Source organism: Nasonia vitripennis, chromosome 4, assembly GCF_009193385.2.
Source record: "Nasonia vitripennis strain AsymCx chromosome 4, Nvit_psr_1.1, whole genome shotgun sequence".
In the NCBI taxonomy this organism is placed as follows: Eukaryota; Metazoa; Arthropoda; class Insecta; order Hymenoptera; family Pteromalidae; genus Nasonia; species Nasonia vitripennis.
In genome coordinates this window covers 19,386,270-19,403,369 of record NC_045760.1, presented here as the reverse complement: position 1 = coordinate 19,403,369, position 17,100 = coordinate 19,386,270, and the positions used below count along the sequence as shown (strand labels likewise).

At 42.5% G+C, this 17,100-nt stretch overlaps 3 protein-coding genes across 9 annotated transcripts; 1 reads left to right on the top strand and 2 right to left on the bottom strand.

The window, feature by feature from the left end:
• Window positions 1-6,743: 6,743 nt before the first annotated feature.
• LOC100113695 (nucleoplasmin-like protein) lies at window positions 6,744-10,377 on the bottom strand. 6 transcript variants are annotated; one of them, XM_031929936.2, is made up of 6 exons: window positions 9,917-10,377; window positions 9,488-9,600; window positions 8,728-8,941; window positions 8,573-8,628; window positions 7,887-7,940; window positions 6,744-7,140 (listed from the first exon to the last, which is right to left on the bottom strand). In XM_031929936.2, exons 1-6 carry the CDS (start codon window positions 9,936-9,938, stop codon window positions 7,138-7,140), a joined length of 462 nt encoding a protein of 153 aa, XP_031785796.1. In that variant the 5' UTR covers window positions 9,939-10,377; the 3' UTR covers window positions 6,744-7,137. The 6 variants fall into 6 exon arrangements, with proteins under 6 accessions (XP_031785796.1, XP_031785795.1, XP_031785792.1 ...); XM_031929935.2 differs by having other exon boundaries at window positions 8,573-8,652; window positions 9,917-10,093; XM_031929932.2 differs by having other exon boundaries at window positions 6,744-7,940.
• Window positions 10,378-11,208: 831 nt separating this feature from the next.
• On the top strand, window positions 11,209-15,039 carry LOC100114935 (pre-mRNA-splicing factor CWC22 homolog). 2 transcript variants are annotated; one of them, XM_008206247.4, is made up of 5 exons: window positions 11,209-11,432; window positions 12,254-12,624; window positions 12,692-13,720; window positions 13,797-14,268; window positions 14,340-15,039. In XM_008206247.4, exons 2-5 carry the CDS (start codon window positions 12,341-12,343, stop codon window positions 14,406-14,408), a joined length of 1,854 nt encoding a protein of 617 aa, XP_008204469.1. In that variant the 5' UTR covers window positions 11,209-11,432; window positions 12,254-12,340; the 3' UTR covers window positions 14,409-15,039. The 2 variants fall into 2 exon arrangements, with proteins under 2 accessions (XP_008204469.1, XP_001599790.1); XM_001599740.5 differs by lacking the exon at window positions 11,209-11,432 and adding an exon at window positions 11,852-11,956.
• Window positions 14,292-16,867, bottom strand: LOC100114889 (polycomb group RING finger protein 3). The gene is made up of 4 exons (XM_001599638.6): window positions 15,981-16,867; window positions 15,759-15,904; window positions 15,530-15,673; window positions 14,292-15,453 (listed from the first exon to the last, which is right to left on the bottom strand). The coding sequence occupies exons 1-4, from the start codon at window positions 16,237-16,239 to the stop codon at window positions 15,328-15,330; spliced, it is 675 nt and encodes a 224-aa protein (XP_001599688.1). The 5' UTR covers window positions 16,240-16,867; the 3' UTR covers window positions 14,292-15,327.
• Between the last annotated feature and the right edge of the window lie 233 nt (window positions 16,868-17,100).

Genomic DNA, 17,100 nt, shown 5'->3' with positions numbered 1-17,100 from the left:
ATTGTCGATCGATTAATGAACCGATTAGATTAAGCTCTCTCTCTCCCTCTCTCTCTCTCGGCAATTATCATAATTGGAATACAATCACTTAGCCGCGAAGGTCAATGCTCACCCGCTGATGCACTCGCGCGAATTGAGCGCTCGCGCTGAGTATAGCGCGGGGAATACGTAATTGTTATGGAACACACATACGCGGTTAGAGTCGGGGTCACTCGCGCGAGTTTGGAAAAGGCCGATATCGTTGCGTGCGTGCACTGGGAAAACTAGCTCAGCCATTCGGCACGTAGGCCATTGTTTCGTGCATCATTAACGATGCGAATCAGAGTAGGCGAAAGGTTTTGGAAAAGTTGCCGAGGCCGTTGCCGCGACTCTCTCGTCTACGCGCGCATATTGGCGTCCCGTGTAAGTACGGCGCAGGAAAAAACGAGAGGGCGAAGGGCGTCGCTCGGAGAATAGGCCCTTCAATTACGGCGCGGCCATGTTATCCCGGCGCGTATATCCTCTCTCGGGCCGGACACTCGTTCGAAGGCGCTTGCATCGGCTCCACCTTGCTCCGTCTCTCCCTCTTCCTCCGGCGCGTGGGCACAAGCGTGTATACCTGTATACACCAGCTGCTGCTGTTGCTGCTGCATATGTATTATACGCTCGCGATTGTCTTCCGAGAAGCTTCGCCATGGCGCGCGAGGATGTATCTTTTTGCTGCGTGCAAACGGTGCAAACTGCCAGGAAACGAGGGCCCGTCGCTCCCTTCTCCTCCGACTCCTTCTGCTGCGCTCAGCTCTGCCCTTTCTTGCTGCAACGCGGCGAGAGAGCCGCACGTACAAACACACGCGCGCGCACACCTCGACGCGCTGTTGTGCTCTTTTTTCGCACCGAATTTCGCGCCGGCGTCGCCTCGCGCAGCCTCGCCTTTTATTGTTCATTATATTTCGCGTATATCGTACATACAGTGCGTACGCGGAATTTTCATCGCTCGCCGACTCTCGTCGTCGTTGCTTATTATTATTATTATTGTTGTTGTGAGGGATAATGAGGCGGTTATTCTCGGGTTGCACAGGCTATTTTTGCCGCTGGACGTATGTAAAAGAAATCTCGCCTGCGGCCGCCTCCGCCGATAAGTATTCTCCTCGCGCGAGCGAAACCGCTGAACGAGAAACAGGCGCAGCAGGTCGCGCGTGAAATGGCATTTCTTGGCTGTTTAGTCCAGAGTGCGTATACTGCGGAAAAAGCGCCCGCACATAAAGCTCCGTACAGCCATAGCGGGAATCGATGCGTTATATATCGTAAAGAAAGCGCGACAAAGTGTATTAAAACGTGAGGGAGAGAGAGAGGCAAAGGGGGATGAACGCTGTATGTATATATGTATAGCGGGAGAGAGAGAGAGACGTCGAATTTTATCTAGCGACTTATCGGCCGGAGATATACAATAACGCCGGAGTCGGGGGAAAGCGCGCGGGATATAATGGCCTGTTAAGGGGCCCCTCGACGCTACAGCCGCTACAGCCGCTACAGCCGAGATTCCTGCCCGCAGCCTCTGCATTTCTACACTGCAGTGTGTATTATTACGGCGCGTGTAGCTATATAGCGGGGATTCCCGGGCGTGTTTGCCCAGGGCTTTTACGGCCCGAGGGAAAATAATTAAACGCGTCCATCTCCCCGCCTCCGGTAATCCGTCTAATAATCCGCGTATATCGTTATATCTAATATGTGTCGGCCGCCTCCGCCGCGCGGGGAGCGTTATGAGGCTGCTGCATGTATAAGTATGTGTGTGCAGAGTCAAAGTCGGTGAGAAAGAGGAGAAATAAAAATGGGAGACGCCGGCGCGCGGCACGTGTCTTGCCTGCGGATGATAAATCGTCCCGATAACTCCGCCGATGCTACTGTTTGCGTAGCCGAGTTTTCTTTCTCGGATTTCGGACGGGGCGCGAGGGTGACGAAATTCGCCTTTGAATTCATTGGCTTTTTTATTCCGGCTTTGGGAAATAAAAGGGCTCGTCGAGGCGCGAGCGATGTCTCTTTACTCTTGCGGATATATATGTGTGAGAAAATATTTTCCTCCGCAGCTCACGCGATCACTTCGTGCAGCGTAAGCATGTGGATCGCTTTGGTTTCAAGTGAAGCGGACAAAAGTCAAGAAGCCACTAGTTCGCGGTTCAACTATATCGTGACGCACGTATATTAAATGACTGCAGTCGACGATACATGCACGATATTATTACATACGACGACTTCGATTCCGCGCGTAGAAAAGGGGTCGAACGCGTATTATACGCAATTAAATAAGCCGCAGGTAAAATTGGAAGTTACATCAGACGCGCTCTAATAAAAGGGGCACAAAGAAGAATTAATTAGCAGTAAAGCTCGGCCGAGCGTCGTCGTCGCGCAGTCGTGTCGCATGAATTAAGAACGTTTCCCTGTGCGGCGGGGCCTACTGCACATACCGCCTAATATCCGATGTAAATTCGAGAGCCAATGTTATTCAACGAGGAATATTTAACGGACGACGTGTGATTGCGCAATCGCCGGAAGCGCTTTCCACGTAATCGCTGGAATCTTACGAGACAATTATAATTAGAGCGACTATATTAAGTGCGTATTTATGTGCGCCGGACGTATATATATAACACAATGTGGGAAAAAAGCGCCGGCGATGATTGCCATTTCGCAAGCTCATGGATGTAAATTTGTCGACGACGAATCAAATGTTTATGCATCAGTGGGATACTAAACCTGTACAGCCTGCGTCTGGAAATTAAGGGAATGTTAAGTGCCTCTGCTCGCGCAAATTGATGCTTCGAGAACGAATAATCGGATCGATTTCGTTGGGGAAAAGAAGCGTGGCGAATGTTTTCGAGCTTTATTTTTATATAGTTACTCGGTATAATGTGTGTATAGACTGTGTTTACCTGCGTCGACAAGTCAACAGTCAAGTACTAATTAGACAAAAACTTACTAAATTATGTCTTACCATATTAAAATATTTTGATTATGAGATTCAAAATGATCAAAACAATGAGAAACCTCAAAAACGTTTCCTTTCTCCCTTCCAGCCATCGGAGACGAGCAAACGAAAGCTTTCCACGTACGCACAGGCGCAACGCCAGTTTATTAGCCAGAAAACTCCGGAGAGCCTTTGCCAGTCGACGCTGTCAATTGGTAGACGTCAGGTCGGCACAAGATTTCTAGTCAGCCCCGACGGCGACGCCGCGTCGCGAAACACACGTGCTCCTCCTCTCGCTCTTTCTCGACTGCTCTACAAATACACGGATTTAACTGCCGCTCCGAATTTTACGGCCGCCGAACGTCTGCATTGCAGGCGCGTCTTTTGCAATTTTTGCCCCCCCCCCCCCCCCTCGAGATTGGGCTGCGCGTACGTATTTAAGTAAACGCAAGGCGAGATGGCGCGAAAAGGGCGGAAGGTTAATTTCGCGAACACCTATCAAGAACGGATGATTTTGCACTTTCTCTTGGCAGACGTTCGCGGAAACTCTCCCGAGAGTGTCCTGCACTCAATTTCCGAGAGATGTGAAGAGTGCGCGCGAGAAATCGCGCACTTTGTCCGCTGATCATGCTCGGCTCAATGTGAGGCGTTTACGAGAGCAAGCATTCTCTGGTTGAGTTACGCGAATAATTGCTCGCGATAATCTATGACTTCAAATTGTAGTTCAAAATACGACGCGTTCGAAGACTAAGCTCTATGCGCAGCGGCCCTGAGCGTAAATTATCATACGTATGGCAAAGTGTTGATTCGGCGTCTGAATAATTGCCTTAGTTTTAATTTCGATCAACTCGAGCGTTATTTTCCATCGAAATGAGTCCAGTATCTCTTCTATGCAGCGCATGCGTCGACTATGCAATCAACGATCCCGAACGCGAAAGCTCGACTATATGGCAGTAAATTTTTCGCTTTCAATAACTCGCCCGAAGTGCATGCAGACTGCGCGGAGAAAGAGACGATTTAATTTTTACGACGCCCCCGAGAGAGAGAGAGAGAGAGAGAGAGAGAGAGGGGGGGAGAGCGCGGTCCTCTTTATAAAAGCGCATTTAGAGGCCATTAGCGGCGCGAAAACAATAAACCGGGCGGTCCCTGTGAAATCCGAGGCGGCGAATCTAATGCTGCCAGAAGCGAATCAACATGCGCGCGCGGATCGGCGTCGCGTTCTTGAGAGAAAAAATTTTTCATTCTTCATCGCATCGTACAAGCGCGCGATGAAAGCCGTCGTGTGGCCATAATTATGTATTTCTTTATACATTGACATTTTAGACGAAGAGTCGAGGAGTCATCGCAATTAGCCGCGCCATTTTCAAAAGACCTCACACGTTATAACGTCGAAAAATGCGCTTTCTCGCAAAAGGGAGCAAAAACGAAAAGTAGTAGAGTATAATATAGCATCGCGCGCACGCGGTGGTTAAACGATTCTAATTGGAAAATGATGTCGAGGCGCGCAGAGCTATCTCGGCTCAGCCCGGAGATAATAAATCGCGCGCCGTCCGCGCAAATGAGCCGTAACAGTCGCGATTATTTAACAAAGAAGAAGTAAAGGGAAGAGATTCGCCCGCGGAGTTCTCTCTCTCTCTTTCAGCCGAGAGATGTTTAGACGGGCTTTCTGTCAGCGGCTGCCGTTTAGCAGTGCATATAGCGTCGGGGCAAAAATAGACGCGCGCGCAGCTTTTAAGCATTCCCAGAAAAATGCCCGGCGGCGAAATAAAATTAAAAGCTCGCCCATTAGCTGCCGATTTACTACTTTTCAGAGCTTGACTATTTACCAACAGGGATCAATCCGTCACGAGCATCCAAATTTTTTCCTATTCTCCACAAACATTTTAGGTGTATTCATATAAGCGCAAAATTTTGTCGCCACTGCAGCGGGAGCGAGGCACAGCAACAGCAGCAGCAGCAGCAGCAGCAGCAGAGGAAGAGAGTCTCTCGAAGAAAGGGACGGCGGCGGGTCGACACATCGGAGGCTCGCGGACGAGAAGAGACTTGATTTATCGACCAATTAGTCCGCCGCCGCTGCGCTTTTCCTCCTATTTCATGCGCTGACAAAAAACTGATTGGCCGCCTGGCAAAAAGCCCGCATTATACGGGCTATGATGCGCGACGCATACACATAGACGGAGAAAAAAGCCTTCCTGTCCCCTCTACTCTAATTTAGATTTCGTTTGCGCAGCTCTCGGCGCAAAAACTCGGTAATTGCTTCGGAATAAATTCGACGTCAGGTATAAGCAGAAGCTTCGAGCGATATAATAACGCAGGGACCGACGAGCGTACCTACTGCGGCGCTCGGGAGATTAAGCGATTAACGTCACCGGCAAAATCAGCGCGAATATCCGCGAGCATCGCGAGTGAGAGAAAGAGAGAAGAAACCGTAACGAGCATCAGCAGAAACTGCTGCGCTATATGACGTAAAGAAGAGGGAGATAGTGTGGGGGGAAGAGGAACAGGTTTCCTCGTTTTCCCGCGGGCGAACGATCTGCGCGACACTCTCGGCCGTATACATCGAGCGAACTTGTTGGAATTAATTGCTCGGGCCAATTAACGCTCTCGGCTCCTCGAAGAGAGGCTGCAGAAATACGCGGCCAGAAAAAGAGCAGCGCTACTGCCGCCGTCGCCGCGGTCGCCGCCGCCGCGAGGGAACGACAAAAAACGACGACGAAGAAGAAGAAGAAGAAGAAGAAGAAGAAGAAGAGCCGAGAGTGTGTCTCTCTCTCTCTTTCTTCCTCTCGCCGCCGAGAGAAATGACTCGCAATCTGTATACCGAGAGATAAGGCGGATAAATAAACAGAGCTTTTGCGCTCGCGCGCAGCATTGTTTTGCCTGTTATGTATGCACAGCGTATTCGTTCGGAATCGGAGCGTTTGCGTAATTCTCATACTAAACAGGTCCGTTTGTTGATAAATCGACGTCGCTCGCAGCCGATTATTCAGCGGAGCGGGGCAAAAAAGAAGCCGTCCTTTCACCAATAGCCGCGCGTGTACACCTCTCGGGACATTAATTGGACTCCGCTCAATTGGTTATTAGAGCTAACCGAGCCTCGAACGTCTTAATTCTCCTTCGCAAATTTTATGTCCGATCATTAAGTGGCTTCTCTCCTTCGAACCGGCTCGCTCTTGTCTCTCTCTCTCTCTCTCTCTCTCTCTCTCGCGCGCGCGCTCTCTTCTCCTCCCGGCTTTACGGCTCCGCGCGCTCGTCGGTCTTTTCTCTGTGTATCTCGCTTTCTAATTCCCTTGTTGCCTTTTATTTTATCGCTTCTCGTTTCCGCTCCGACGACGCCGATGTTATTCGCCATTCAACAACTAACTTTTTCGAACTGATTGAGACGAGTCGTTAAAGGCCTTATAATTGCCAAGCCCAAACTCGTTGGCCGATCGTTACTTTTCGAGTTGCTGCGCTGAATTTATAAATAAATTGCACTGCCTCTCGAAGAGCATCTTCTTGACAATTCTTTTTCACCCACAAATTACTTCGCCTTTTTGTTTCTAGTTGCGCCTCTGAGAGATGAATTTTGAAAATTCACATCGTCGGTACACTGGCGTCCTCTAGGCATCGGACGCAAACTAAACATCGTTCGGTCTCGGTCGATAAAGGCAACATTGGCGACTCGAAGAAGAACTTGCGTGCACGAGCGGTCGAGAAAAGCAAAAGAGAAGTCTACCTTCTCTACTGCGCGACTCTTACTTAGGATTTCAAATTGAGAGAAACTCAAAGTCAAGGACAATGAAAATAATGGACAACACGCTGATTCACAGTTGTTGGAAGTTTATTCCGTTTTCATATGTACAAAATAAGTGTACACGCTATATAATCATTCACTCAAACTATATTTTTTATTGTACTTATGACACATGAATGCGATAAAATGTCTCTGTCACTTTGTTTCACTGTTCGATTAAACTTCGTAATCGAAATGATAAAAAAGATCCCATGATTGAATGTGGAAAAAAAAGAAAACAAAATTTTAAAAGTCAGCTTTGTATTAAAATGTTTTTCACGATACTGACACGTATCCTGGTAGTCTTCTCTTTTCGTCTACTTCGATAAATCGTCCGTCTTGAAAATAAATTCAAGATACTCACGACAGCCTTAGGTTTGTTTTTGGCATAACACGATAAATCGTCACTCATATACTTGTTTCATCACTGAAAATGCGAAAACAGTGTCAAAAATGAAAAAACAATTTTCTTTGTGCACTTGCAGAGCAAGTTTTCTTCGCGCACCCTCTCCCAACCGTCATTTTTACTGTCACAAAACTGATTAGTTTAATGAAAAATTTATTTAATTTAGATTAAGAACAACGTCTTTGTGGCTAATATTAAACTATACATGAACTTTCCTAAAGATGAAAAAGTTTTGCAATTAAAAAAATATTTTTTCCTCTCTAGGTCGTAAAGCTGAATGCATACGAAGTTGTATGCATTATAACAAAAAACTGTTTTAGTGTAAACGCTCAAACTAATTGTCGTCACATGATTCTGAAGCCAGCAGCTCTATTTATCAAAAATATATTTCTTATATAAAAAAATGGTCAAAAATGAATTGTACATAGCTACTCTACAACTTTAAAATACACAGTAAAAGTCAAACATTGGTTGGATAAGCAAGCCTCTGGTTTCAGAGTCATTTCTTTTTTTTTGTCACTGCGCGTTCAATAATGATCCAGCATCAATCTTCATTGTAGAGCGCTTGTCGATGGTAAAGTGATGATTAAACGATACTGATTTCGCAAAACGCTGATGATAATGGACTTAAAGTTAATTAGCCTAGCCTACAAGTGGTCTTGTGATTTTTAATAGCTAGTCAGAGCCAAGATTTATTTCTTTTTCTGATTCTGGATCTGATTCTGATTCTTGTTGGCTGGTTTGTTATTTTTGGGTGGCGCTCCTACCTTATTCTTCTTTTTTTTTGGTTCGTCGTCTTCCTCATCTTCGTCTTCGGGGTCCTGTATCGCAAAGAACAGAATCGTTTAATTTTTGTTCAAACATTATCATCTAACACAAAATTGACTAATAAACTATTGAGTATTGTTCTGCAATATTCGACTAATTATCAGGCATAATGCCAAGATGGAAAGGAAGGTTACGATGATACATACAATTAAGTGCTGTCTTACAACATGACAGTTTATTAAAAAAGATTCACGTAGTCTCACTGGGACGTATACATAGATGACAAAGGTAGTGTTCTCAAGTAGATGACAAACTAATATAATATAACATTCTTGAGCTGTTTATTAAAGTGTGTCATTCAAATATTGATATAGAATCGGAAATCGTCGTATTAAAAATTACTTATTTCTCAATCAAAGTTCAACTTCTAAGTACAATCACTTGTCTACCCCTTCTTCCACCTTAGCACGTTTGGTGCCATTTTTTTTTAAGTCTGAGGACAGTTTTCTTTTCTTTTGTGGCTCCTGAAAGTTTCATGAACAATGTATACAAGCTCTAATTTTATATTTGTGCTACATCGATCAATACTCAATAGAAAAGAGTTATTTAACAAAACTAAGTAAATTTAGCGAATGATGTGAATAGAGTGATTCAAGCATAGTTTATATGTGAATGTTCAATTTACCTTCTCGTCATCGTCATCGTCAAAGTTGTCAACTTCTACCTCCTCATCTTCCATATCTTCGAATTCGTCCATGTGCGTGGCTGTTGAAGATTTATAATATCAATAAAGATAGATACAGTTTTCGGGTAGGGATTGAGGATTAAAAATTAACATACCAAGGAGATTGTGTCCAACTATGTGCACTGGGCCGCTTCCTTTGATGAGGGTAAACGTAACTGGTGGGTCGGGGAAACTGAGGTCCAGAATGATTTGTGATGTCTTTCCCATCTCCAACAAAGCAATCGGGATTTTGATTGGTCCCTTAAGTCCCATGGCTTCGACTTGAAGAACATTTAATTCACCAGCCTTAGCCTCTGGTCCCAAGAGCGCCTGTAAACAAAGTAATCGTTACTACATGCTCAAAAGTGCATACAAAAATTAATCTTGCAGAAATTTCGCAATAAACTTTTTCCGATAGTATCAAAAATTTCATCTTACGTAACCTAATCTTTCTCACATGAAAGTATAAAATAGATTATTATCTCAGAAAACAGGAATAAATTTGAAATCGTTTAGTCTACGGTTAATTGAACAGTCGCTATTAGCATAACCAGCCAATATTCCAGCCACTTTAAATTTCGATCAAGACCGTGTTAGAACGTGTCGAAACGTGTTTTGACTACAAAGCCCCGCGATCTCGCACAATAAAACGCGAATACAAACTCTCCCATCAAGCCATAGCTTCCAGCGCGCAGCTATGAAGTATGAGAGCGCCATGCATTATACGTATATATACATAGGTATATACACTTGCACGCCGGAACTAATGTTTTCGGAACGATCACAGCCGAACAATCAACAGCCACCGCACACCCATGCATACGAGTATATAATAGCGTCGATAGTCTAAAAAGAAGCATCAGGCAAGCGACTTACCATTTTGATGATGAGTTTCTGGTCGACACCGAAGTGCTGGTTGCTGTCAGACTCGTCATTCTTTGGCTCTGGGTCCCAGACCTCGGTGTTCTTCTCACCGTTCAACGTGACTCCTGCAACGGCGACAAAATGACATTAGCATCCCTTGCGCAACTCGGCCGCTCCAGCCCTCCCGGAACATCTCCGCGAACGAGCTCGTCATCGGGGAGCCTCGTTCACTCGCAACGCCGAAAAAACGCGATCGAGGAATCAGACAGACAGTACAGCGGCCGGACGCACCGTCTCCCCACGCACTGCAATGGCCGCAGAGCACAACGTTCGCCTGCCGGCGTCTCGCGGCTTGCGACGCTCCGCGTAGCGTAAGTAAGGTAAATCGCGGGAAAATTCTTGGCTCGGGAAAGAGCTCGCGAAATGGACTACAGTACTCACCGTAAAGATATTCCTCAGCCATTGCGATTGCGTTGATTATCCCGGATTCTGAATGGGAAGAGTGGCTCGGAGTCTCTGCGTGCTGCGCGTCGGTCTATTCGGCGAGGAATAAGTACGCACGACACGAGAACGAGTAGAGAGGGACTGATCGAGGCGACGCCACGCGCGCTTTGCCGCGCGACAAAGTAGCGCGCACGTGCTGCCACCGCCGCTACGCGCATGCGCTACCAGCCACCGCGGTCGTCCCGCCGCCCGCGTGTATGTACTTATATTTTTGTGGACAAATTGTTGTAAGCCGTAGGGTTGTAGGAAAAGCTTATACGCTTGTTATATAACGATGGCTTTTGTTGCGAATAGGCGCTTGTCTTTGAAAATTGGCTTGGGGATATGATTGGATTTTTTGTAATTTTATTATTTAAAACAGCTCTCAAGCACTGCTGTCGAGAGAATTAGCCGATACACTGATGTTGATTCAGCTTGGCTATGTTTAAGAGGTTACGAAAAAGCCGCTGATTTTGGTTCAACGTTGTTCATAACAAAGATGTATTATTGTCGATAATTCAATGATTTCATGCCAATGTTCGAACATTTTTGAATTAATCGAGATTTGAAGCATCGTTATTGGTCGGCGTAAAATGCAATTGCATTGACACAGTAAAAACCCCTATTTCTCGTTTGTTTCGAAAAGACGTTTGTTCTTTTTATTCTATAAAATAATAATATCCACAAGATACTAATATAGTTATGTAACCTGATAAGGCATCATTAGCGAAAGAAACATCTATGACTCACGACAATTTTTAAAACTGCAATCGAAGATTCGAACCGATATTATTTAAATATCGTTCTTAAATAACAATTTTTAAAATATCCTCTCCGTCATTTAATTTGAAGAAGCTATAAACCAGAGAGGAAATCGAAGCCCTCTGCAGAGAAAAGTGCGATAATAAAGTGTATGCACGGCTCATTTGCTGTTTACAATTTTCGAGTAGCCTCTCTCTCTCTCTCTCTCTCTCTCTCTCTCTCTCACTTCTGAATCTGGACTTTCAAAAAAACGAGCATTTTGAGTAGAATTGACGACTTTTAGTCAATCTAGCCGTGAAAGTACAAACTTGGCAAAGTGTTGCCTTGACTATGTAATGTCATAATATAGATATATCATTATATTCTCTATACACACTTGCGGATGCAGTTTGTATAGTCTCAGTCTATACTCTATAGGCAGACGCATGAAGTTTGTCGTGTGCGCGTGCGCATTCTTAAGTCCACAGCATGTATATACCTATATTTTTTGCGGAAAGATTTCTGTGATCTGTGCGATTAGTAGCTGTGTGTAGTGTAGCGCACATGTTCACAGACGCTTCTACATCAAACCACGCGCAGTGCCTGCACTGCCTGTTGCCTGAACAGCGACGATGAGAAGCAACTGCTCTCTACTGGACCTTTGACTGGCAGTACACTCGGGGCCAGATTCAGGAGTACCGTCCTGGGCGTCCAGCAACTGACTGCCTCGCAGGTAAACAACACACGTACAACTTATCATTTTGAATTAGGCTTCAAAAAGGTAGAGCAGGCCGCGTTCATTATTCGCATAGTAGAATGTGTGTATAACGTTTTATAAGTATATAGATTCTTGCAAGACACTCTATCCTGTTGACATGCCGATTTATTACTTAACCCCCGTAGAAAAGTATACGGCCACGGCGACCACGTGTCCAGCTTGCTCAGCGTTTTTGGCTGCCGCGTTGCTGCACGCTCTCCCTCTCCCTATGCTTACATTATTAGACTTCGACCATTTTCTACCTGAATTTTATTGCACCCGGTTCCAAAAACTTTCTACAAGCATCTGGCTTGTGCTTATTGCCGCTTCTTGATGTTTATACAAAAGCGCTGCCTGTCGGCTAGTCCGTGGGACAGACGTCGCAGAGTGGTATAGCATAGGTACCTATAGTTAATTAGTTAATGAGAAGTATAGCCGTAGTACTCATAGTGGCCTCTCAGACGAGCCCTCGGCTTCTCGGTGGTCGAATCAACAAAGTGGTTAGTAGCCTGCTCTCGGCTCGACAGCACGTACCTAAATAAAATTTAATAAACCGTCTGTATACGGATAGACCCGAATTCCGATATTGATTTTTTCGTTGGAATTTGGCGTACTTGTGTTGTATTTTCTTGGCCGAAAATTGACAGAAGTGCTAAGTTCACACAGAATAATTTTAATGATTTTTTTTCTATTGTATCTGTTCTTTTTTTGAAGATCTATGGATGTTGATAGTTAACATTGAAAAAATTTGACTTACCTCAACATTGTTTACAAAGGTTATTGTCTCATATTCTTAGGACACAAATGCGGAGCAGCGGTTGTCATGAGATAATAAGAAAAACTTTATCTGCCTGAAAAGACTGCATTATACATAAGACTCAAAAATGAGCGATGAAGAAGATTGGGATGCAGAGATTGCTGCACCTGCGTCGACCCCATCTAAGGCCACACCACCGCAACAAGACAGCTCCACACCAACAACACCTTATCAAACTTTAAAAATCACAGATGGCTATAAGTACAGTTACGAGGCCAATGCCAGTCCAGCTAACATTGAACAAGACTGGAAAGATCCACCCTCTTATGGAGGGTATGGAGGGTCTAGACGTAATGGATACTCCCAAAGTCCAGGACCTATAAGGCATGAAAGATTTAGTGACAATAAAAGGTGAGGCTTTTTAATAATACATTTTTGAGTATTGAGTTGTTTGTAATTTGACCAATGTTTATTTTAGATTTGACCCAACAAGGCGTACTAGTAGATTTTCAAATAGATCTGTGCCAGATGTGCCTGTCACTGATTGGGATGCTCCAGATACTTCAGCGAACCAAATGAATGGTTCATGGAAATCAAATGTTGCTCCCCCAATGAATACAACAACAGAGGCAGAAGATTGGGATCAGCCATCAACGTCTACTCCTAGGGTTTCTAAGTCTGCCCCTAGAACATTTGACGTGCCTACCTTTAATCAGAATAACTCGCATAACAATTCTGCCAGTAAAGCAGCAGTCGAAGAAGATTGGGATGATGAACCATCGGGATCAGCACCTAATACTGCAGTAGTAGATATTCCCACGTTCAATCCAAACAGTTCAAGTAATACACCTTTGTATTCTGAAAAGCCAAGTACGCCTCTTTATTCTGAGAAGCCACATACACCGTTGTATTCTGAAAAGCCACATACACCACTGTATTCCGACAAGCCAAGTACACCTCTATATTCTGAAAAGCCAAGTACACCCCTGTATTCTGAAAAGCCACATACACCTCTGTATTCTGAAAAGTCACATACACCTGCAAACAATGTTAATGATGAAGAAGATTGGGATGAGCCATCTGGATCAGCTGCAAAGACCCAACCTGTAGTAGATATTCCAATCTTTAAACCAAGTGATTCAAATATTACAGTACGAGACCCGAAACCAAGTGATTCAAATACTACAGTACGAGACCCGAAACAGAATATTTCTACTAATACTAATAATGATGAAGACTGGGATGCTGATCCATCAGGTCAACCATCGAATACTTCTAATGGATTTGCAATGAATTCAAATGGAATTGACATTCCAATTTTCAATCCAGACACAAGTGCTGGTGGACAGCCATATTCTAATAGTCCAGTGAACCAAAGATATGAAAATAGCTCTCATTCAAATAAATTACCATTAAAAAGAGGTTTTGGTGATGATGACGATCGTTTTAGTCGCGATCGAGATCAGGATCGAGATCCATTTACTCGATATCCTCGAGAAAACAACAGGTAAATATCTGCATCTTTAATCATATTTTTTTGACTTGATAAAATATATTGAATTTATTTTTAAAATTTTTTTCAGGCATGCTCCTTATGAAAGAGGTGGCAGAGGCAGTAGATTTAACAGAGGTGACCGAGGTGGCAGAGGTGGTAGAGATGATCGAGGTGGCAGAGGCGGTAGATTTAACAGAGATGATCGAGGTGGCAGAGATGACAGAGGTGACAGAGGTGACAGAGGTGACAGAGACGACCGAGGTGGTAGAGGCGGTAGAGGCGGCAGAGGTGGCAGAGGTGGCAGAGGTGGAAGAGATGGTTACTTTAACTCACGCGATAACTCCAGAGATAGGGGGGATAGAGGAGATAGATCCTTTAAACGAAATTCTTTTGGCAGAAAAGAAAACAATGACAAGCCCTCGTTTTTGCCAGCTGACTTTGGTACTCCTTTCAACCAATCTGCTAATGCACAACCAGAAGAAGACTGGGATTCGCCAAGTGGTTTAAAGACACTACCACCAAATCCAATAAATACAGAATCTGATGTTGCACCACCAGGGGTAAGTAATTAATGTTATTGCTGTTTTTATACAATACATTGATTTTTCTTATTGAAATTTGTTATTTACAGGCCATTCAAACTGTTCCTATTGATACACAACCAATAGTAGCCATAGCAAATGAAGAATCGTGGGACTAAACATTAAAATAATGCTCATGCAAGTGCCTAAAATATTGTGTGTAGAAAGTTTAAATAACTGACATACGCAAAGCCGTGTTATAAATTGATCAATGTTCATAGTATTTATATAAAGATTTAAACAGAAATTCTATGTATGACAGTTTTGGAATAGTCTTTCATCTCATTCAAACAAATATATGTTTATTTCAGTGATCATTTTATTACAGCGTGAAAAGTATCATTTTGTGTCAAAGTTTATTGCTATCTAAGTATTTTGTTGAATTTCTGTTGAACTCTTACGCTTATTGCATCAATTTTTTAATGGTGGTACTATGATTTGATGAATGACGATTGTTATAACTATTCAAATGTTATATTAAAAGAAATCGATAAAAATAAGTAGAGAATATTTTTCTTAAGTGTTTATAGATGTAAGCTATATTTACATAATGTACCAAAAACATTATTTTTCCGGCTTTATAAGATAAAAACCTTGTCATATAGAAGTTTATTATATATGATGATGTATATTTTATGAGGAAGACACTTAATGCAAAAATGATATTTTGAGGCTTTCCAATGTTGGTTGTGCCTTTACAAGAAAATTACTGTACATTTAAACTGAATAATAAAAAGCTTTGGTTATAAATTTTGAAGTTAAAAATTTTACATACACATTATTGATATGTTTTAAAACAAAACCTGCTTGAATTTGCTACACAGATATGCAAAAATACATTCAACTTTTTTTATTATCTACACTTCCTTCACTCTATTTTTTTAACAGTCACATCACATTAGACACTTTACATTCACTCATTCTCTTCTGCTGTATAAGCATTACAAGTATAAGTACCAAATAACAAATGTAATTTACTCATGAGGTTTGCACAGTGTTTTTCAATCCTTCCTCATTCAGTTAATTACAAAATTCATTCTAAATGTCAATTCTTGGTCTATATTGTAACCTTAGTGGTGGATCACGAAACCTCCATCTTGTTACATACACAAACTTGAGAGTGTGATCTTTTCCTAACAGTTCATTATTACATAGAATATCAATCTGCAATAATTAATTACAAAATTTAAATAACCAACCTATAGAAGAAATAAAAAGGGTAATGCAAAAGTTTACTTACATCACGGTATTTTTCCATGCCGTTAAGTACTTTTTTGGCTATGAATTTTTTCAAATGTGTTATTGTTGCTTGAGCAGAACATCTTATGAAGCCTCGTTTCAAGGTCTTCAAACTGGCATTAATGCATTCCAAACAAACGTTGACCTACATAAACAATGTTTTATTAAAGCAAAGCATTTTAAATTTGTCTGGTTATAAATAAAAACTAAATCAAACTGAAGATTTTTACCTGTTCATCAGTTCTGTGGTAATCAGACTCTGCATGTGCATCTGCACTTGCTTTTTCATCTTCCACATCTCCAGCATTTGGTAAAATGTCTTTTGGATAAGGCAAACCCCTGGCTCTATAAAATTCTCTCTCCCTTTTGATCTCATCTAGAAGGGCACAATAAATGGTTATTCATTTTTAAATATCATAAGGTTACTAAGATTTGATTATTCATTAACTTACTTTCTTGTAAATCAGGAACTAGTTTGTAAACAATATCTTGCATAGTCCTATCAAAACTAATATACTGCAACGGATGAGACTGATGTATGACTATTTGACATTGTGGACAAGTATTTTTTTCATCAAGATGCTTGACCAGACAACTTTTGCAAAAGGTATGTAGACATTCAGTGACAGTTGTGGCATCTATAAGATAGCCACGACATATTTTACAAGTTATGTGGCTGTTTAGTGCCTTTAATTTTATTTTCCTTTCCATGACAATGGTTTCAATATAACCTTAATGTTCCAACAAACACTGGATACTCTTGATGCAAATCCTTTGCCGAGAGATCTCTTATTTGACCATTAATAATCTTTCTCCTCTACTTTGCAAACATTTTTCTTGGTTGTTGAGTGTTTTTAAAAAACTAGCAAAAATATAGCTTGGAGAAGAAACATTTGACAGCTGTGCATTTGTTGTCTGATTCTTCTCCACTTGCCTGCTGCTTTAGGCGTCAAACTTCGTTTTCATATTTACAAAAACGTTTAAATTAGTAAACATTTACATTATATACTAAGAACCTAAACGTATTTTACAAAAGTGCGATATACACGGGCATTATGGAAAAAAATAAGTTCCATTTATAACTCCCAACCTAACCTCAAAGTGTACACGCAGAGTAAACGCTTTCTTGAATTAAAGTTTAATTACATTCGTGCAGCGAACAAAAGTTTGATTATATCACTAAAACGTTGGCTGTCAGTATAGCGTATAAGCGACACAGACGATTAAAAAAGAAAACTTTTAATGGAAATTAAGTAAAACTATTAACACGAAAAGCGCACGAACGAGTGCGTGGCTGATGACAACACTGACTGGACGTATATATAAGGTAGGTACCGTAACAGCGCGAGGAAAGCGAACATAGCTTCCCTCCCTCAATTCCTTTTCGACCCCCACTTTTCGACGTTTGCTGGGCTATATGATCGAAGCTTCGAAGGCGAAGTAATCCTAGAAAAAAAGGGCCCCGATCCCTGTGTATCGCCTCAGCCCGGACCTTTCACACTTAAAAAAATAACTTATCCAAAATTTAGGAAAATAAGTCTACATTTTTGATAATGATAAAGTGTTACATAA

Bases quoted from the DNA above. Each gene is read 5' to 3' on its own strand.
- LOC100114935 (XM_008206247.4), top strand. From the start codon at position 12,341: ATGAGCGATGAAGAAGATTGGGATGCAGAGATTGCTGCACCTGCGTCG. The intron at 12,625-12,691 runs GTGAGGCTTTTT...TGTTTATTTTAG, and splicing joins AGATTTAGTGACAATAAAAG to ATTTGACCCAACAAGGCGTA. The intron at 13,721-13,796 runs GTAAATATCTGC...AATTTTTTTCAG, and splicing joins TATCCTCGAGAAAACAACAG to GCATGCTCCTTATGAAAGAG.
- LOC100113695 (XM_031929931.2), bottom strand. From the start codon at position 9,938: ATGGCTGAGGAATATCTTTACG. The intron at 8,942-9,487 runs GTAAGTCGCTTG...CTTTGTTTACAG, and splicing joins AGAAACTCATCATCAAAATG to GCGCTCTTGGGACCAGAGGC. The intron at 8,653-8,727 runs GTATGTTAATTT...AATCTTCAACAG, and splicing joins AGTTGGACACAATCTCCTTG to CCACGCACATGGACGAATTC.
- LOC100114889 (XM_001599638.6), bottom strand. From the start codon at position 16,239: ATGGAAAGGAAAATAAAATTAAAGGCACTAAACAGCCACATAACTTGT. The intron at 15,905-15,980 runs GTAAGTTAATGA...GTGCCCTTCTAG, and splicing joins AGTTCCTGATTTACAAGAAA to ATGAGATCAAAAGGGAGAGA. The intron at 15,674-15,758 runs GTAAAAATCTTC...TTGTTTATGTAG, and splicing joins ACCACAGAACTGATGAACAG to GTCAACGTTTGTTTGGAATG.